Source organism: Phyllobates terribilis, unplaced genomic scaffold (genome assembly GCF_046119375.1).
Source record: "Phyllobates terribilis strain yellow unplaced genomic scaffold, ASM4611937v1 Scaffold_12__6_contigs__length_324123572, whole genome shotgun sequence".
Classification (NCBI taxonomy): Eukaryota; Metazoa; Chordata; class Amphibia; order Anura; family Dendrobatidae; genus Phyllobates; species Phyllobates terribilis.
The window spans coordinates 298,169,548-298,189,683 of record NW_027362772.1 but is presented as its reverse complement, the minus strand read 5'-3'; the positions used below and the strand labels follow the sequence as shown (position 1 = coordinate 298,189,683).

Genomic DNA, 20,136 nt, shown 5'->3' with positions numbered 1-20,136 from the left:
GAAAAAAAGTGCTGGGAGGGGGCCAAATATATAAAAGCCCAGGAGCCGTCTATAGGTTAATATGGCCTTGCTTATATGCAGTTACTTTCACATGGTACATCCAACTAAATACAATTATTACTCATAAATCAAATTCTTTAAAACTTTAGAAGCTGAATCATTAAGTGACAAATATTTTTACCTAAGTAAAGGACACAAACATTTAATTATGTTATAATTCGATTTATTTCATTATTCATATAAAGCTGATGGAAAACAGAACATCAATTAAAATTAGTGAACAAGCTGTTAGCCAGAATATTGCATTACACATAATCTTTTGACTATTACCTTATACACACGTTGTATGCACTTAGAATATTAGGCTTCCACGCCCCTCATGGATTGTCATCTGTATTTTGCACCTCTGTGACATCTTTGGAACATCGGTGCCTGTCTGAATCCCGCAGTGAATTGGTGTTTTAATCATATTAATTATATGTCTCCTGGTATACATCCTAAACAGCACCTCTTATACTAAAGGCTAAGCAGTTATATTTTTATACATTTATAGGCTTGTGTAGGTATTTTATGATTATTTAACCTTAAAGCTTTACATAGAAACTCTTGGCATTAAGACCTAATTTATAAGTTTCTCCTTCTCTTTGTGAGCTGCAATGAATAGCATGCCCTTGTAGTCCATGAGGTCACTCACATTCGTTCTCTTCTTAACCGTACAGTTATCAATAACAAAACCTTCTTCAAGTAGAAATTTTCTGGCAAAATCCTCATCATATTTGAGAATATGGAACTTGTCTTTCCCAATTGTAATATATGTTGCATCTAAAATCCCCACAATTATGAGGTGTCCTCCAGGTTTCAGCAACTTTGTGACCTTCCTAAGATAATTTTTGAATGCATCTTGATTTTTGCTTAGAAATTCTAGGAGCGAACCAATGATGATGCAATCTGCTGGTGGGAGATCTATAGGCTCTACGATATTTTCTTTCTCGAAGTCACATTTCACAACATGTCGAAGGGCTGTTCTCACTTTTTCACCTTTGTCCTCAAATTGGTCACTGAAATAAATGGAAACATGAAGAATGTGATTGTATCACAGCCAATTTTGAAGAGAAAAGCATTAGGGCCCATGGTTAGCACTAGACTATTGGTTTTCAGTCTTTTGGAAAGGCTTAAATGTAACCAAGATTGATGCATTGTGTTTTAGTTTTGAAAGCTATATTCATACTATGTTTGTGTGATTATGTGCGATGCATGTCCTGTGGGCTCCAGTAGTATACATATACTAAAAGTAACCATAAAACTTCATTCACCCAATAGGAGTCAAAACAATGTAATAATCTTTTTCATCAAAACTTTGCTATTTGCATACAAAATAGTGGAAACTGCACAGATGGTGCCCAGTCCTCGACTTTGGGCAGAGGGGGAGGGTATGTAGGAAAGCCAGATGGGACAGAGTCTGAGTGAAACTCTTTGCTTTCATTGGAAAACGACTGTGATTTTTGTTATTACGTATGTGCCAGGAAAAGGCTGTTTACATTTAAAGAGCTGTGCAATTCAATAAACCTCACTTTGTCTGGACACAAGAATCCATTGCCTCTGTGAAGTCTAATGCCTAACTGAGAGCACGAATCCCTACAATTGATATACTGTTTTTTTTAATTGTGGTCAATGAGTGATTTACAGTATGTCACTATAAGGAAAATCAGAGGCATAGAGGTAAATGCAGAGCTGTACTTATGGGATTCTCCCGATAATACCTCTGACCCAAATGTGATGTGATCATGGCCTTTCTGTGTCCTTTCAGAAGAACCCAATGATTAAGAATTTTAATCTGAGTGGATAATAGTAGACCTTTTTACTGACAGCTGAAATTTCATTTGCAATAGAATAACATTTTAAATTATGGTTAGTTTAAGATATCTAATATTTAACATGTTTCCATATATATTTCACCTTTTTCCTTCTATGTCTGCATGATGTTTTGCAGCATGGTCCCACTCAAATGCTCCTGTACGTTCGTCCACCCATCTTTTCAGCTCCATGATACATCTGTCATTGGCCTTCAGGACGATGATGTGTTTGAAAAATTCACAGGCTGCATAGAGGTGATGAATTGTGGAACCAACACTGAGATCAATCAAAATGTTTCCTTGAATGTGACCTACAGAAAAAATGTCTGAATATTGTTATATGCATACAAGAGAAAAAAGTGATGATTCATTATTATCTACATTATATTCAATACATCCACTATATATCTCCTAAACAGACTATCCATTATCTGAACACCCCATTTTATAAATGAGGTTTACCTCTTGTAAAATAAAACACCCGCAGCCCATCAGTGGCCAGTATTGGGTTGCCGTGCTGACACTTCCTTTAGACAAATGTTGGATAAATGCAACAAGAGAGAACACAGCAGCCCAATAATGATTGAATGCAGACCTCATGTGACATAACAAATGTCATGGGAGACCAAGTTCTGACATTGCTGGAAGGCGCCAGTCTGGGAGTAGAGTATATGGTGTTTTTATTTTAAAAGGGGACTACTTCATTTAATAGCAGTTGTGGATGGCCCCTTTAAGACTAAAGGGGAAGATTTAAACATAATTTTCAAAATACATACATCTCTAACCCCTTCCCTCCCATGCATATACACTACATATCCATTTACTGCACAGGTGGAAGATCAGTAAAGTAATGAGACCTGCCATACATTTACTGCACTTACATGGCACGGGCTCAGGATCTATAACATACAGCATAGTTCTTCTGCTGAATGGGCAATGGGCAAGCAAAATGGGTGGATCAAATACTTAAGAGCTAGATTAAGCAGTTAGATTTTCTTACTTTGGCGCAAATTAACTACAAAAATCACATTGGAGAATTTACTTTTAAAATTTACATTTTTTTCATCAAGATTGGGTCTAGTTGTACTCTAAATACATCCATGTTACAAGCTTTTTTCTTGTCCCATATACTGTTTTTAAACAAATTATTTTCCGTATCTAATAAGCTGCACATTCCAGCATTTTTTTCAATTCCCAATTCTTCTCATGTATCAATCCTTAAACCTCTGGTTCTCAGTAGCTGCTCCAAGAAGTCTTCTGGGACCCCAATCTCATCAACTGGTCCAGATGCAGAGTTTACAGCCAATGAAATCATAGAGTCCAAAGATCCAGAAGCAATTGTACAAATGTTAGTGTCATCAAGAATTTTGTATCCGAAGAAAGATGCATGTCTCCACAGTTGCTGTCATCGCCTAGACTTCCACTTGCTGCTAGTCCTCCCTTTCTTTGCCATTTGCAGCCTGTCCTGACCTCCTGTTTGTATAGTTCAGTGAAAGTATCCACCTGCCTGTATCTATTTTACAATGTTCTGGCTTGGTTCCATTAATGTCTATAGCCTACGCAGACTTAAGTGTTGGTAATGTAGACCACTCTGGGATAGACATCTGCAGATTCGTTTTTGGAAAGTCCATACATCTTCCCAGAAGTAACAGTGAATAACTTATAAACTTTTAGACCTCCCTCAATAGTTTAGCTTAATATCATATTTGTAACACCCTATGAGCACACATTACTTATAGCAGGATGTGTTTTTTAATTTTCCTTGGTCCCCTAAAATGTCATGAATATCAGGAGGGTTCCAGGAACCTATTCTTCTTGGGGAGCTGCACCATCTGCCTACTTTGGCTTAACTTCAAAGCTTCAATAATTGCAGTTCTTCATCCTCATCTTCCTTCTGTGATTCCCGCCGGTACAATCTTTGCAGTTTTGATGTCATTACAGATGGATATCTAAATCTTTCATGCAGTAGAGGCTCATGAGATTGTCCAGCTGATGTTTCACTTCATCCGATGAGTCTTTAGTAGTGTTGAGCGAGCACTAAAATGCTCGGGTGCTCGAAGCTCGGGCCGAGCACGCCGTGATACTCGGGTGCTCGACCCGAGCAACGAACCCAATGTTAGTCTATGGGAGACTCGAGCATTTTTGCGGTGGCACCCCCGGCAGTCTTTTAAAAGCCTAACAAGTGCCCAAAACGATAGTGACAGTGCTCAAATGACATGGGGACAGCATGGGGATCGGCCCAGGAAGCATTTCTGACCCCCAGGTCACTGCTATCAACAACGTGGTCAGAGGTATTAAGCCACTTTTACAGGCTCACAATAAAACATTCAAAAACGAAAGTGAAACTTTTTTCCTGTGAAATATGTTAAGGAACATCCTTTCCAGGGTAAAGACTTGTGTATAAGTTAAAATAAATGACCAAAAACAAAAATACTCCTCCACACCTTCGGCTATGTTCACAAGTAGCATTTTTTATGCGTTTTTGCACTTTTGTATTGCTTTCAACTATGACAAATGCATTCACTGTGAAATGTCATTTTAACATTTTACAACCTTATCTGGCCATGTGCTGCGTGACACATGCATAAAGTGCTGAAAAGACAAGGAAACAGCATGGGGAAGACCCCTGGAAGCATCTCTGACTCCCAGGTCACTGTCTAAAAGTGTGCCCATCAGAAGTGATCCTTACCGCATCAGAAGATGCAGACTTGCAACTATCCCCATGCAAGTTCTAGTCCCAGGGCAGTGTTCAATTGTACCTCCCCATTCCTTGCAATACAAGCTCAAGTATGCAGCCTGCCACCCACCCACCCCCAGGCTGCAATACCATACTGCTTGCTTGCTTGAACTTGAAATTGGGCCTTTTAGGCATGTGGAGGCGGAATCTGGCCACCATGTCATGGCTGTGTTGGCGGCCTGGAATCCATACTCGGTCCCCAGCCGCCCGGCGGCCGGGTGTCCATACTCGGTCCCCAGCCGCCCCGTGGCCGGGTGTCCACACACGGTCCCCAGCCGCCTGGGGGCAGCCGGGTGTCCATAAACGGTCCCCAGCCGCCCCTATTTCTCCTTGGAACATCCCCCCACACACTTTTCTTAGCCCGGCCTGCTTTAGGCAGAATTGGACGAGCCCACCAGAGAACCAGACTCTTCCGGTGGGCCCTGACTTCTCCATCGGTGGAGTTGAGAGTGCCAAGGTGAGGAGCATGATGATGATGACAGAAGTTAGCATCTGCTATGTTTTCTTTTAATGCAAGTGTAAGTGTGCAGCCTGCCACCCACCCACGCCCAGACTGTAATTCCATACTGCTAGCTTGCACTTGAAATGGGGCCTTTTAGTTTGGAGGAGGCCGAAGCTGGCCACTACCTCATGGCTGCTTCGGCAGCGAGGTATCCATACTCAGTCTCCAGCCACCCATATTTGTCCTGGTGTGCCTTATAGATAAGATTAAGCGCGTATACCAAAACATTACCTGTGCCCTCCCCAGTGCATTTAGTGGGAAGGAGAGCCTATTCCGCTGTAGTGTGTGCATGCCAAACCCCTGTTTACGGTACATGCGAAGATGCCTCCCACCTTGCACCTGTCGTTGCAGACTTGCAACTATCCACATTCAAGTCCTTGTCCCAGGGCAGTGTTCAATTGTACCTCTCCCATTCCTTGCAATGCAAGCGCAAGTATGCAACCTGCCACCCACCCACCCCCAGGCTGCAATACCATACTGCTTGCTTGCTTGCACTTTAAATTGGGCCTTTTAGGCATGTGGAGGTGGAATCTGGCCACCACGCCATGGCTGTGTCGACGGCCTGGTATCCATACTCAGTCCCCAGCCGCCTGGTGGCTGGGTGTCCCCGCTTGCTCCCCAGCCTCCAGGGGGTGGCCGGGTGTCCATACTCGGTCCCCAGCCACCCCTATTTGTCCCGGTAACCTTTCCCACACTTTTCTTAGCCTGGCCTGCTTTAGGGCAGCATTGGCCGAGCCCACCGGACTATCAGACTCCTCCGGTGGGCCCTGGCTTCTCCATCAGGGGAGTTGAGAGTGCCAAGGTGAGGAGCATGATGAGGATGATAGAAGTTAGCATCTGCTTTGTTTTGTTGTAATGCAAGCGCATGTATGCAGTAGCGGCTAGGCCTGAGGTGGTCAGCGTTTTGGCGCATACCCTACCTCCTCTGATGATTGCTGGATGTTTTCCTGCTAGTATCCAAGTTCTATGACTCCCGTTAAAACAAAGCTTCAGGTGATAAATGATGGATGAGGTAGTGGCAAAGGAGAAAGAGCAGGAGGAACAGGGACCATTCACATCAATATCAGGCCAGTCAACCAGATATGTCTTGTAGGATATGTTTCTGTAACAAAAGGAGCGGTTCGGCTACACAGTTATAGGGCATACAGTGAGTGCAATGCCTACCAAAAATTTCGAGCCACTCCAATGCCCCTTGGAAATGACATGGAGGTCAGAGGGCGTTAACTAAACCTTTTTTTCCATTTATAGCAACTGGGTCTCCCGTGCACTGTTGGCCTAAGCAGTGAATGGAAGGCTTTCCAAAAATTATGAGGAACTGCAATGCCCCTTACAAGAGCCATGTGTGGCACCCCAGGGGTCTGGTCACCACAGTAATAGAGATATTATGTCAGAGAGCAAGTGGGAGGTTTACTGGTCAGGATCCCTTAAACATGCAACATCCTCCTGCCCCAATCCTGGGAGGGGAGAATTCTGCCCTTATAAACTGTATCTGGGGCGGGGTTAAGTGAGTCAGAGAACAGTCAGAGTCAGAGTGAGAGCAAGGGAAAGTAACAGCAAGGAGCTCTGTAGGAGCTAGGAGCTAAAGACCAGGGGCTGGAAGCTGAGCAGAGCTCACCCTGGCAGAAGACAATAGGAACCGGACACAGGAGTCCGAAGCTGTGAGGACTTACATATCCAGCAGCAGAAACCAGCCGGCAGGGGATTTCAGGTCCTCTGGCCATAGAAGCCCGGAGGCTCAGTCACAAGCAAGGGACCAGCACCGCAGTCGTGGAGCGGAGGCTAACAGAAGGTCCCACGTCACCAGCCATACGGGTGAGCACTACACGGTACACTCAGGGACGTAGGCTACTTCTACCCGCTTACAACAAGGTAGCCAGGAAGAGTGCAGACAGACGGGAGGCCTACAACTCCACCTGGCCAGGGGAACTCCTGCTTGCTCACAGACTGACCAGGCCTCTTATGCTAGCCAGTACACCCGGGAGGGTCTACCTTATAATCATCAGTAAAGACCCTGAACTGCACTGCAAAGACTCTGAGTCATTCCTGCTGCGCTCGTGCACCATCACCCCCATCATCCACACTCACTGCCCTGAGGCTATACTCCTCCCGAGGGGAGTTATCCCATTCTATGCTGCGCACACAACACCAGCCTCAGCGGTCTGCCTCGCAGCGGTGGTACTCCCTGACCGCAATCCTCGGGTGGCGCAGTCGGACAATTAACCTCAAAACCTAAGAAAGACTGCCACTGGTTTGACCAGCCTGAGCCACGGGACCGGGTCACCGCCACGGAGACTACAGACCCCAGAGACCCAGCACCGGGTATCCCACACACGTGTACACACGGCCCAGGGGGCGAGTCACATGCAGTACAGCATATTACAAACATAAGTCCCATTATTGGGGAGAGGGTGTCCCATGGTATTTGCTTACGCTTTCCAAGCAAAAGTTGCCAAAAATTAGGACGGAGCAACTTGCAATGCCCCTTACAAGAGCCATGTAGTACAGCATATTACAAACATAAGTCCCATTATTGGGGAGTGGGTGTCCCATAGTATTTGCTTATGCTTTCCAAGAAAAAGCTGCCAAAAATTAGGACGGAGCAACTTGCAATGCCCCTTACAAGAGCCATGCAGTACAGCATATTACAAACATAAGTCCCATTATGGGGGAGTGGGTGTCCCATAGTATTTGCTTATGCTTTCCAAGCAAAAGCTGCCAAAAATTTGGACGGAGCAACTTGCAATGCCCCTTACAAGAGCCATGCAGTACAGCATATTACAAACATAAGTCCCATTATTGTGGAGTGGGTGTCCCATGGTATTTGCTTATGCTTTCCAAGCAAAAGCTTCCAAAATTTAGGACGGAGCAACTTGCAATGCCCCTTACAAGAGCCATGCAGTACAGCATATTACAAACATAAGTCGCATTATTGGGGAGTGGGTGTCCCATAGTATTTGCTTATGCTTTCCAAGCAAAAGCTGCCAAAAATTAGGACGGAGCAACTTGCAATGCCCCTTACAAGAGCCATGCAGTACAGCATATTACAAACATAAGTCCCATTATTGGGGAGTGGGTGTCCCATAGTATTTGCTTATGGTTTCCAAGCAAAAGCTGCCAAAAATTAGGACGGATCAACTTGCAATGCCCCTTACAAGAGCCATGCAGTACAGCATATTACAAGCATAAGTCCCATTATTGGGGAGTGGGTGTCCCATGGTATTTGCTTATGCTTTCCAAGCAAAGGCTGCCAAAAATTAGGACGGAGCAACTTGCAATGCCCCTTAAAAGAGCCATGCAGTACAGCATATTACAAACATAAGTCCCATTATTGGGGAGTGGGTGTCCCATAGTATTTGCTTATGCTTTCCAAGCAAAAGCTGCCAAAAATTAGGACGGAGCAACTTGCAATGCCCCTTACAAGAGCCATGCAGTACAGCATATTACAAACATAAGTCCCATTATTGGGGAGTGGGTGTCCCATAGTATTTGCTTATGCCTTGCAAGCAAAAGCTGCCAAAAATAAGGACGGAGGAACTTGCAATGCTGGTACCCTGGTGGTATAGTGGTGGTGGAGGCTGAGGATAAGGAGAAGAAGATTAAACAGCCGAAACGAGGAAGCATATACCCATGTGTGGGTGTGAAGCGGTGCATATGAATACACCTCCCGAAATAACACAGTGGATTTGACTTTATGTTACTCTGCTGTCTTTTGGTGGTGATGAGAAGTCTGGCCCATCACATCCCCCTTGTTCATTTTGATAAGGGTCAGCTTGTCAGCATTGTCAGTTGACAGGCGAGTGCGCTTATCAGTTATAATTCCCCTAGTGGCACTAAAAACACGCTCCGATAACACGCTAGCGGCAGGGCAGGCCAGGACCTCCAAGGCGTACAGAGCGAGTTCATTCCAAGTGTCCAGCTTGGATACCCAATAATTAAAAGGCACAGAGGAATCACGGAGGACGCTGGTACGATCGGCAAGGTACTCCCTCACCATCTTTTGAAACTTTCCACTCCTTGTGAGAGTACCCCGCGCCTCAGGGCCTGTAAGCTGGGCGGGTGTCAGAAAACTGTCCCAGAACGTTGACAGTGTTCCCCTGCCTCTGCTGGATTGGAGTTGCATCATTCTCGTCTGTACGCCTTGGTTGGGCAACGAACTGTGACCTCTGCCGCTAGCGTGTTCAGATGGGAATTTTTTTAAGAGTTCTGCAGCAAGGGCCTTCTGGTATTGCCCCATTTTTGTAGACCTCTCCACCTCACGAATAAGACAGTGAAAGTTCTCCTTGTAGGGGGGGTCTACAAGTGTCACCAACCAGTAATGACTGTCACCCAACATTTTGACAACGCGAGGGTCACGGTTAAGGCAGCGTAACATAAAGTCAGCCATGCGTGCCAGACTGGTAACGGGCAAGATTTCCGTGTCCTCACCAAGATGACGACTGACCATGCTCTCCTCCTCCTCCTCTTCCTCCTCCCCCCTGTCCTCAGGCCACCCACGCTGAACCGACGGCATGACACTTGTACAGGTACTACCGTCTACAACGCATGATAGCAGCTCCTGTTCTTCCTCCTCCTCCTCCTCCTCCTCCTCTCCCTCATTGTCCCCCAATGCACGTTGGGATGAGATGAGGCTGGGCTTTGTGTAATCGCCCGCTCCGGCTTCTTGATCCATCTCATCATACTCTGGCTGCAATGCCTCCTCTTTAATTCTCTGCAGAGAGCGTTGCAAAAGACAGACAAGTGGGATGCTGACACTAATGATGGCGTCATCGCCACTCACCATCTTGGTGGCCTCCTCAAAGTTTGTCAGGATGGTACATATGTCAGACATCCAGGTCCACTCCTGAGGTCTTATGTGTGGAGTCTGACCTGAATATGGACGGCCTTGTTGCAGCTGGTACTCCACAACTGCTCTCTTCTGCTCACAAATCCTTTGCAACATGTGGAGGGTAGAGTTCCAACGTGTGGGGACATCACACACCAGTCGGTGTGCCGGAAGCTGCAAACGCTGCTGCAACACAGCAAGGGCGGCGGAAGCTGTAGCCGATTTGCGAAAATGAGCTGACAGGCAGCGTACTTTCACGAGCAGATCTGGCAACTCGGGGTACGATTTAAGAAACCGCTGAACCACGAGGTTAAGCACATATGCCAGGCATGGTACGTGTGTGATCTCACCTCGCCTCAGAGCCGCCACCAGGTTACGGCCATTGTCACACACGACCATGCCGGGATATAGGTTCAGCGGTCTCAGCCACAGATCTGCCTGCTCTTTCACAGCTGTCCTCAACTCACAAGCAGTGTGAGGTTTATCACCTAAGCTTATGAGTTTCAGCACAGCCTGTTGCCGCTTGGCGGAGGCAGTACTGCAATGCTTCCAGCTTGTAACTGATGTGGTGATATCTGAGATGGAGGCTGAACATGAGGAGAAGGAGGAGGAGGAGGATGCGCAGGAACTGTACACTGTGGGGGCAAATCTGACTGACATAGGGCCCGCAATCCTCAGTGTGGGGAGGATGTGTTCCGTCCCAAGGTCCGACTGGGTCCCAGCTTCCACTATGTTTACCCAGTGTGCCGTCAGAGAGATGTTCCATCCCTGGCCACAAGCACTTGTCCACGTGTCCGTTGTCAGATGGACTCTTCCAGTAACTGCGTTGTTGAGGGCACGGCAAATGCTTTGGGACACGTGCTTGTGTAGTGCGGGGATGGCACACCGGGCAAAATAGTGTCGGCTGGGGACCGAGTACCGAGGGACGGCCACCGCCATAAGCTTGCGGAAGGATTCCGTCTCCACCAGTCTAAAAGGCAGCATTTCCAATGCAAGCAGTCGTGAAATGTGCAAATTTAGGACTGTGGACTGTGGGGCGTTAGCTGCGAATTTCTGCTTTCGTTCAAAGGTCTGGGATATGGACAATTGAGCGCTGCGGTGGGACGTGGATGTGGACGGTCATGCTGTTTCTTGAGAAACTGCCATAACAAGTGAAGACTGAGAGGAGGGGGCATCTTTACATGCAGTATGGACAGGGGATTGCCTTGCACACACAACAGGGGGTTCTATTGCACGCACAACAGTGGAAGAAGCAGTGGTGACACCCGCTGACACTGGTCGTGGACCCTGGGTTTCACCCCACAAAGTCGGGTGCTTTGCTGCCATGTGCCTGATCATGCTGTTGGTGGTCAGGCTGGTAGTTTTGTCACCCCTGCTGATGCTGGCATGGCAGGTGGAACATATGGCCTTTTTGGGGTTATCAGCAGAGTCTTTAAAAAAATTCCAGACTCTGGAAGACCTACCGCTTGTACTGGCAACGTCCCTCGTGTTGGTTTTATGGGGAACGGTTGCCTGCCTTCTGTCTGCGGCCACCACACTGCTTCTTCCTGCCTGTTGGGGTACTCTGCCTCCCTCCCCATGTGTGCTGCTGGCCTCACTCTGCATGTCCTCCTTCCACGTTGGGTCAGTTACTAGATCATCCATCACCTCCTCCTCTTCCACTTGTGCACCACGATCCTCCTCCTCTCTTCCTGGCAATTGTGTCTCGTCATCATCCACCTCTTGTGACAGATTGCCAACGTCGACTTCCTGTGGCCGTGGCTGTTCAAATATTTGGGCATCTCAACATGGGATCTCCTCTTCCACCACTTCAAGCGTATCAGGCGAGGGGCCCAAATATGGAAATGGACCAATTAACAGCCCTTCAGAGTGTCCAAGTGTGGGATCACTTGCTGTCTGACGACACTCGGCATGGTGGGAGGAAGGAGCATCAGGGTGAGGAGGACTATGCGGTCGAGACTCACGGCTACTAAGAGTTGACCGTGTGGAAGACAGACCGGAGGTGGTGGTGCCCAGGTAACTGGAAGTATTGTCTGCTATCCAATTAATAACCTGTTAAGATAAGATAAGATAAGATAAGATATACTTTATTTATCCCGGAGGAAATTGCGGTATCACAGCAGCAGAACACAGATCTCGAACATGACACATATGATAACATAACATTTGGAATGCTTTAGACATTGCTTTTCAGACATTTGTTAAACACCCCCATAGCTGTTGGAACAAACGATCTCCTGTATTTTTCCTTTTTACACCTTAGTTGTATTAGGCGATTGCTGAATGTGCTCTTCTGTTTCGCAAACAGTTCATAAAGCGGGTGTGTGTTGTTGCCCATTATAGCTCTGCTCTTCTTCTTAATCCTATCCTCTACCACCTCTTCAAAAGTCCCAAGCTGTAGGCCCACCGTCGCGCTAGCCTTCTTTATAAGTTTGTTGAGCTTGTTGGCGTCAGCAACACGCACACTGTTACCCCAGCAAATTATTGCCGCAAAGGTGGCACTAGCCACAATGGATTGGTAGAACACCTCAAGCATTTTGCCACACACATTAAAAGACCTTAACTTCCTTAGGAAGTACAATCTACTCATCCCCTTCTTGTAGACCTTCTCCATGTGGCACTTCCAGTCTAGCTTGCTATCCAGGTAAACCCCCAAATATTTGAAACTGTCCACCATCTCCACATCCTGACCGTCAATGGTAACAGGTAGGCATACCTTCTTGCACCTTCCATAGCTCATCACCAACTCCCTGGTTTTCTTAACATTTAGTTCTAGATGGTTAGCCTGGCACCATACTACAAAGTCCACAACCACCCTTCTATATTGCTATTCATCCTGGTCCTTCCCAATACCGCCAACTATCACAGAGTCATCCGAGTACTTCTGGAGGTGACAACGGTCTGATTTATACTGAAAGTCAGCTGTGTACAATGTAAAGAGGAATGGCGACAGCACTGTTCCCTGCGGGGCTCCGACACTGCTCTGTACACTATCTGATGTAGCCGTCCCCCACCTAACAAACTGTGGTCTATCCGACAGGTAGTCAATTATCCAATTCACAAGTCCCTCATCCACTGCCATTTTAATCAACTTTCCACGCAGTAAGAGTGGCTGTAATGTGTTGAACGCACTAGAGAAATCAAAGAACAAAGCACGCACTGTGGTTCCATCATTGTCCAAAAAGGAATGTACTGTTTGTAGCAGAGACGCTACAGCATCGTCCACCCCCAGTCCCTGCCGGTACGCAAACTGAAGAGCATCAGTATGCGCCATCACCCTCGGACACAAATGAGCAAGTGCTATTCTCTCCAAGGACTTCATCGCATGCGATGTTAAGGCCACCGGTCTATAGTCCCCCGGGGAAGTCGGGAAGGTAGTCTTGGGAACCAGCACCAGGCAGGAAGTCTTCCATAGCACTGGTACTCTCTTTGATTGTAAGCTCTGGTTAAAGAGATGCTGGAAGACAGTACACAACTCATTTGCACACACTCTGAGGACACGTGGACTGAGACCGTCAGGCCCTGCTGCTTTGCCAATGGCCAGCTTACTAAACTGGTCCCTCACGTCATTTTTGGAGACCGAGAAATTATCTATTTCACCCCTTGTTAATTTAGCTAGTTGTTCCCCGGCCTCCTCCCCCTTCCCTGCTGCTACCGCACCTTTATTGCTGAATCTATTGAAGAATTCATTCATTTCATTAGCCATTCTAAGTCCACCACCCCCCTGCTCCAACCTTGCCTTAAACCCAGTCACTAGCTTCATTCCAGCCCACACCTCTCTGGAGCTTTTTTGTGCAAATTGATTTTCTAATTTAACTCTGAATGCCTCACGGGCAATCTTAATTTTCCCCTTTAGGTCTCGCTGTATAGTTTTCAATGCCTCCTTGTCCTTCCTTTTAAAAGCCAGTTTTTTCATGTTTAGCAAATGTTTCAACTCTTTTGTAATCCATGGCTTATTGTTTGCATAACACCGAATCTCTTGAACAGGTACTGCTATGTCCATACAGAAGTTGATGTAATCAGTAACTCTGCCAGTAATCTCATTAACATCACAATTCTCTTTCATGGTACACAACACCTCCCAGTCTGTACAATCAAAGCAGTCTTGTAACGCCTCCTCTGCTGCTGGACACCACTTCCTTATCTTTTTAATTGTCACTGGTTGTTTCCGGACATCTGGTTGGTAAGCAGGAGACAATAGTATGAGGTTGTGGTCAGATTTCCCCAGGGGGGGTAATGCAGCCGATGAATAAGCATTCTTAACATTAGCAAAGAGGAGATCCAGTGTGTTGTTGTCCCGTGTAGGACATTTGACATATTGATAGAACTTTGGTATTGCAGATGAGATCTTTACTCGATTGAAATCCCCAGAAATTACAGTTAGAGAGTTTGGGTGTTTAGTCTGAAGCCGGGCCATCACCCCTGACAACACATCCCCAGCAGCCTCTGGGTTCGCAGATGGTGGTATATACATCACAACTACAATAACAAGAGTGAATTCTCTAGGCAGATAGTAAGGCCTGAGGCCCACTGCTAACAGTTGAATATTTGGACAGCAATGTTTCTCCTTAACAGTTACATGCCCCTGATTGCACCATCTGTTGTTAATGTAGAGTATCACTCCTCCACCTTTTTTCTTGCCGCATCTAATTCTCTCTCTATCAGCCCGAACCATTTTAAACCCTGGTACCGAGACACATGAATCTGGGACCTCCACATGCAGCCAGGTTTCTGTAAAGCACATGAGACTGCATTCCCTAAACTCCTTCTGGGTCTTACTCAGAGCCAGCAGTTCATCAGACTTATTTCCCAGCGATCGTACGTTACCCATGATAATGGATGGGACCACTGGTTTAAACCTTCTCCTCCAGGACTTGATCTTCTTGCCTGCTCTGCAGCCTCTGAAAGGTCTCCTAATTTCCCGTGGAACATTCAGTATTGCCACTGCTGGAGAAGACTTTATCCTGCGCAGTTCCAGAAGACGAATCCTAGAATACACTGCTCGTTTAGCAACAGACCTAGGGTCCACCATCCCGTCATTGCTTCCACCCGTCACACCAGTCCTCTCCATGGCAAATCGTATGCAGTGACCTCCACCGCTCACATATGGCTGTATCCCTGTCACAGGCTGTGGGTAGCAGCAAGAATCCTTCAGTAGCATTAGCTGAGATGGTCCGTATTGCGTGCCCCAGAGTGTCTGTACCTGCAGGAGACTTGTAAGTGGTGGAAGAAGAGCCAGGTGCAGATCTCGTGCTGTGTGCCCAGCAGCAGTTGATAGTGTGGGAAGTGTTGTATCTTCCATCCCCAATAGACGAGTATACAGGAACGTTGCAATCCAGAGAAGGTAATAAAATAATAAAATAAAATAACTGTAACAAAACTGTAACTGAAATAAAGTAGAAGCTTCTGCTGCTGCAATGGGCTGCCAGTAGTCCAGCGCCGTATTGTCTCCACAATCTAGCAGAGAGGCAGACAGGCATGTCCACACCCTCCGGAGTCAGAAAGTGAACTGTTCACACTGATCAGTTCTCAATACTGGCGTTGTTCTGTGCGTCCCTAGTAATTCGGTCAAGAAGTGGGAGCGAGAAGATGTTGCTGTTGGTTGTGGCACATTTTCACCTTGGCCACGGCCCCGTCCTCTGCAAGAACCATCACCAGAACGTCCACTTCCACGTCCCTTGCGACGAGCCTTGCCCATTGTAAATGAAGTAAAATAGCTTACACTTGCACTATCAATGGAAAAAGGGTAATAAAGAGTAGATTAGAACCGTGGAAGAGGAAAACCACAGTTATTGTTTACTGGGGTATACCACACTTTTTTAAATAGAGATATTTGCGGCTGAACAGTGAGCGACACACTCAAACTGCTTTTTTTTTAGATACCAAAGGCCCAAAACTGGATAGTACAGCGATTTGACCCGTGGAACTGCGAAACCACACTGGAATGTTGGGCCTACACAAGACTATTTTCAACAGATATATTTTTGTGTCACAACTGTCAGGAGACACTACTGTTTTTCTTTGCGGAAAAAACTACCAAAAGCTGAATAATAGAGATTTTTTACCGTGGGATGGCAAAACCACAGTTATTGTTTACTGGGGTATACCACACTTTTTTAAATAGAGATATTTGCGGCTGAACAGTGAGCGACACACTCAAACTGTTTTTTTTTTTTAGATACAAATGGCCCAAAATGGATAATACAGAGGTTTGAACCGTGGAAGTTCAAAACAACACTTCTGTTTCTCTAGCCTACACCAGACTATTTTCAACATTTATATTTGTGTCTGAAAAATCAGAGACACGCATTTTTTTGGGGGCGGGGAGGGGGAACACACCAAAAGGTTAATAAGATGGGTATTTGTACAGTTTGAAGGAGGAAAAAAAAAGGAGGATTTAGATGGAAAAAAAAGGATTTTTCCTGGCCCCCGACACCTGGTGCTAAGTCCAGCAATTTCAGCAACAGGAGCACACAGGACTGTAATGCAGCGTTTGCTGGTATAACCACTGTGTCTCCTATACAGCCTGCCTGCCTGGTATCTGGGATGGATATTAGTCCTGAAAAGGACTGTTTGTTTGTTCTGGCAGCCTTTACAGACCCTACACTAACTATTTCGCAGTTTATATCTCTCCCTAAATCAGCAGCGCTGTCCTTACACTGTCTAATCCGGAGCGACTGTGTCCAAGATGGCGGCGCCCCGTTTTAAATACTCGAGGTGACGCTGTGCGGCCAGCCAATCACTGTAATGCCCACAACCAACGTGGCTGCAGCATTACAGTGACTGGCTGGCAATCCCTGCATGTTCATTGGCTCTGTAAAGAGAGCCAAACATGCAGGGCGGAGACCCGAGCTCCCGCCCGAGTAACCCGGAAATGCTCGGTGCTCGCCGAACATCCCGAGTAGCGTGATGCTCGGGCGAGTACCGAGCAGTGTCGAGCATGTTCGCTCAACACTAGTCTTTAGTCTTTCTCGAAAAGTTCAAGAAAGCTTTTTGAGAAATTCCAATTACGCCACCTTGGTCTTGGTTCGAGTTACACGGGAAGCCATTACGATCAGCAGCTCAATTTTGATTTTTAATAGTCTGAAGCCTGGGGGTATATTAAGCAATGATTCAGGTTTGGCATTTACTTTAAGGGTTCAGTTGGTTCAGTTCCCTCATTTCCTGAGTTAACGCTTCCATCTTAATACTTCCCGATATGTAAGAAAAAAAGTCTGGTATGATTCTACGATGTAAAGTAATCTTTCTCGTGACATGTCATCTTGTGATGAATGTACTTACTTACTCCAGTTGGGAACGAAAGGTTGAGAATTATACGGGGGGGGATTGCCACACCCCCTCCCTGCCCATGATCTACCCACCTTGGTGTAAAGTTTTTTCACATAAACACTTTGATGTATCGGCCCTTAATTATTTATGCATTTTAACCCCATAACGCTCAATGACGGACACTGCACGGCATGAGCGGGTGTAAGTAACCGCCGCTCCTTGCCATGCAGCGTCCGACATATGTTTGAACTGGCACAGCGCGTAAACAGTCATTGACAGTTCAGTGCCGACAGCTGTCTGTGACAGCTGAGCGGCACGAGAAGGGGTGCAGGGACCCATGCCGTTGGTCCCTGCAACCAGATGGCTGCGATCGGTCAGTCAATCTGACTGACCGATCACAGCATGACGGAGCAGGAGACGCTGAAATTTCAGTGTCTGCTGCTCTAACAGTGCCGGAGCTCACCGCTGCCAGTGACTGAGCTCCACCACAAAACAGCCAGGAGCGGTGTCAGTGCTGCCCCTGGCTGTTAAGCCTCTGAACACTGCGATCGAGCGCGATCGCAGTGTTCAGGAGGCAGGCAGAGGGCTGGAAGCTCCCTCTGCCTTCAGGTCGATGCCCCTGTGATGTCATCGCAGGTGCCCGACCGTTGTCATTGTGACCTGGGGTCGTCAAAACGACCCCCAGGTCACCAAGCTACGGAAAACTCCTGAAACCAATGCACAGCATGGTCTTAGGAGCTTTCATTATACAGTAGGTATAATGTACTGCAATGCTAGTGCATTGCAATACATTATACCTATGAAAAAAATGAAAGTCCCATAGTGGGACAAAGTAAAAAAAATGTAAAGAAAAAATAGTAAAAATGTAAAAAAAAATGTAAAAAAAAATAAAATATATAACACTAATAAATAAATATAATTAGGTAAAAAAAATAAAAATAAACAAACAAGTACACATATTTGGTATCACCGCTAGTGTTGAGCCACCCCCGTAGTGTTCGAGTTCGGTTCGGTTCGTCGAACACCCGTCTGTTCGTCGAACACCTTCGAACACCATTAAAACCAATGGCAGGCAAACAAAAACACATAGAGACACATTGAAAACACCTTCAAAGGTGTCCAAAAGCTGACAAACTGCTCAGAAGACATAACTAACACATGGAAAAGTGACAAGTACATATAGTCATGCGAAAAGAAAAGAGGTGGAGGAGTAAAAAGAGGGGGAGACACAGATATAAGCATGTCATGCCCTTCTAAAATCCAAAAAGTGAGAAGCCGACAAGGCCAGTCCGTTCCTGCCCGTGCCACCTCCGTGTCGCCGGGTTTGTGCCAGAGCCGCGGTGGACCCTGATAGCCAGCCCCCCTCTCCCAATACTGGTGCCTGTCCGCTGGTGGGTCGAGCGAGCCCCCCTGTGGTGGAGGCAGCTCTAAGCTTTTTAATTTAAATTGTCTCTCTAATTTGAATGAATACACTTTAAATCCTTTTACAAGGATCTATTGGAGGGCAAGTCTCATGCCAGCAGCCGCGTAATTCCAGCTCCAGTAGCGTCCACTAAAGCTGCTGCAGTTAAAAAGCTTTTATAAGGATCGAGCTTGGCTGTCCACCGGAAGGCATCCTAGCGCCAGTCCCAGCCCCTATGCCTTTATGGTGCCTCCTGATGCTCTTCACTGAGTATCCCGGGGTCCCGAAGCATTTCCTTTGAAAAAATTAAGTGTCCAAACTACAGGTGGTGTAGCTTGCTTAACAGCTGGGATAATCCGCTGACTAGCAGACACTGCTACTAGGCACAAAGTATTTCGTGGGCTAGATGCAGTTAAAAATTTGTAATTAGATACTCTCGTTGGATGCTGAGAAAGCATTCCATAGAATCTCCTGGCACGCCATATATTATTCTCTTAAAAAGCTTTGGGTAGGGGTCTAGGGGACCCTTTTATAGCCAAAATCATGGCCCTGCATCGCAATACGTCACCTAGGCTGAAGATAAATGGAACTGTAGCACCCTGAGGGCTGGGTTGCTTCAGAGGTATTGCACCTCACCCAGAGGTGTGATATCTCACTCTCAGGTAAGGATGGAGTGTGGATCAGGACCCGACACCTGCATGCATTACACCACATTGCCGTGGGGCAGGGCGACCAATATGCCCCTGAGATGGGCACGACAGTCCCTGTCCCTGGCTGGAGTGGGGGGAGGGAACACTGAGGAAGGGGAACCCTGTAGTGCAGGAACAGGGAGGAAGCAGTTCCTGGGTGCATTGAGAAGGGAGTATAAAAGGTGGGCACCATCTTAGTTCAGTGCAGAGAAGTCTGAGCAGAAGTGACAGGGAGCAGGGGCTCTGCATGAGCTCTGCTCCGGAGGCGGGCCTAGTAACAGAGGCCCAGGCCTGCAAGAGGGAGAAGGAAGGAAGAGGAGCGGAGAAGGCTCCAGGAACGAGGAACGAAGGGATCCCAGGGGTGCGGACGGGCGAGTCACCACCGCACGCCCGAATCCACCTGCGTGGAGGGGTCAGGCCAAAGGGGGAGACCGGTCCCCGAAACTAGTGGAGGCGGGAAACGACCCTCAGCTAGAAACCGGAGGCTGTGACATTTTATGTGGCGCAGCCCCTCGCTACACCCGCTAGGAAGGCACCACATAGGGTCAGGGAAACTGGCGCCAAGTTTACCAAGAGGAGGCCCGAGGCAGCCGGACAGAAGGGTTGGTAAGAAAGGCCAGACAAAGGACACACAAAGGGGGTCCTGTGTAGCGCTCCAAAGTTATCTGGGAGTTGTCTGAGCCCCTCACCTGGTGAGCACAGTACGACATGGGCAGCCGTTACCTGGATAATAAGAACTGTGAGTAAAGGCCCTGGACTGCGTCACTGACTCCGTGTCGTTACTGCTGCTGCCCTGCACCATCACCCCCATCCTCCGCATAAACTGCCCTGAGGCTACACTCCTCCCGTAGGGAGTTATGCT

The 20,136-nt window shown here is 47.0% G+C and overlaps 1 protein-coding gene across 1 annotated transcript in view; it reads right to left on the bottom strand.

Annotated features, from left to right (window-relative positions):
* Positions 1–331: 331 nt before the first annotated feature.
* The window catches only part of LOC141171702 (indolethylamine N-methyltransferase-like), a 34,925-nt gene continuing 15,120 nt past the window's right edge, over positions 332–20,136 (bottom strand). Inside the window, exons 2-3 of the mRNA XM_073655356.1 lie at positions 1,957–2,164; positions 332–1,058 (exon numbers count right to left, since the gene is read on the bottom strand). Coding sequence (XP_073511457.1) covers positions 620–1,058; positions 1,957–2,164 — 647 coding nt within the window. The 3' untranslated portion in view covers positions 332–619. The remainder of the gene's footprint in view (positions 1,059–1,956; positions 2,165–20,136) is intronic.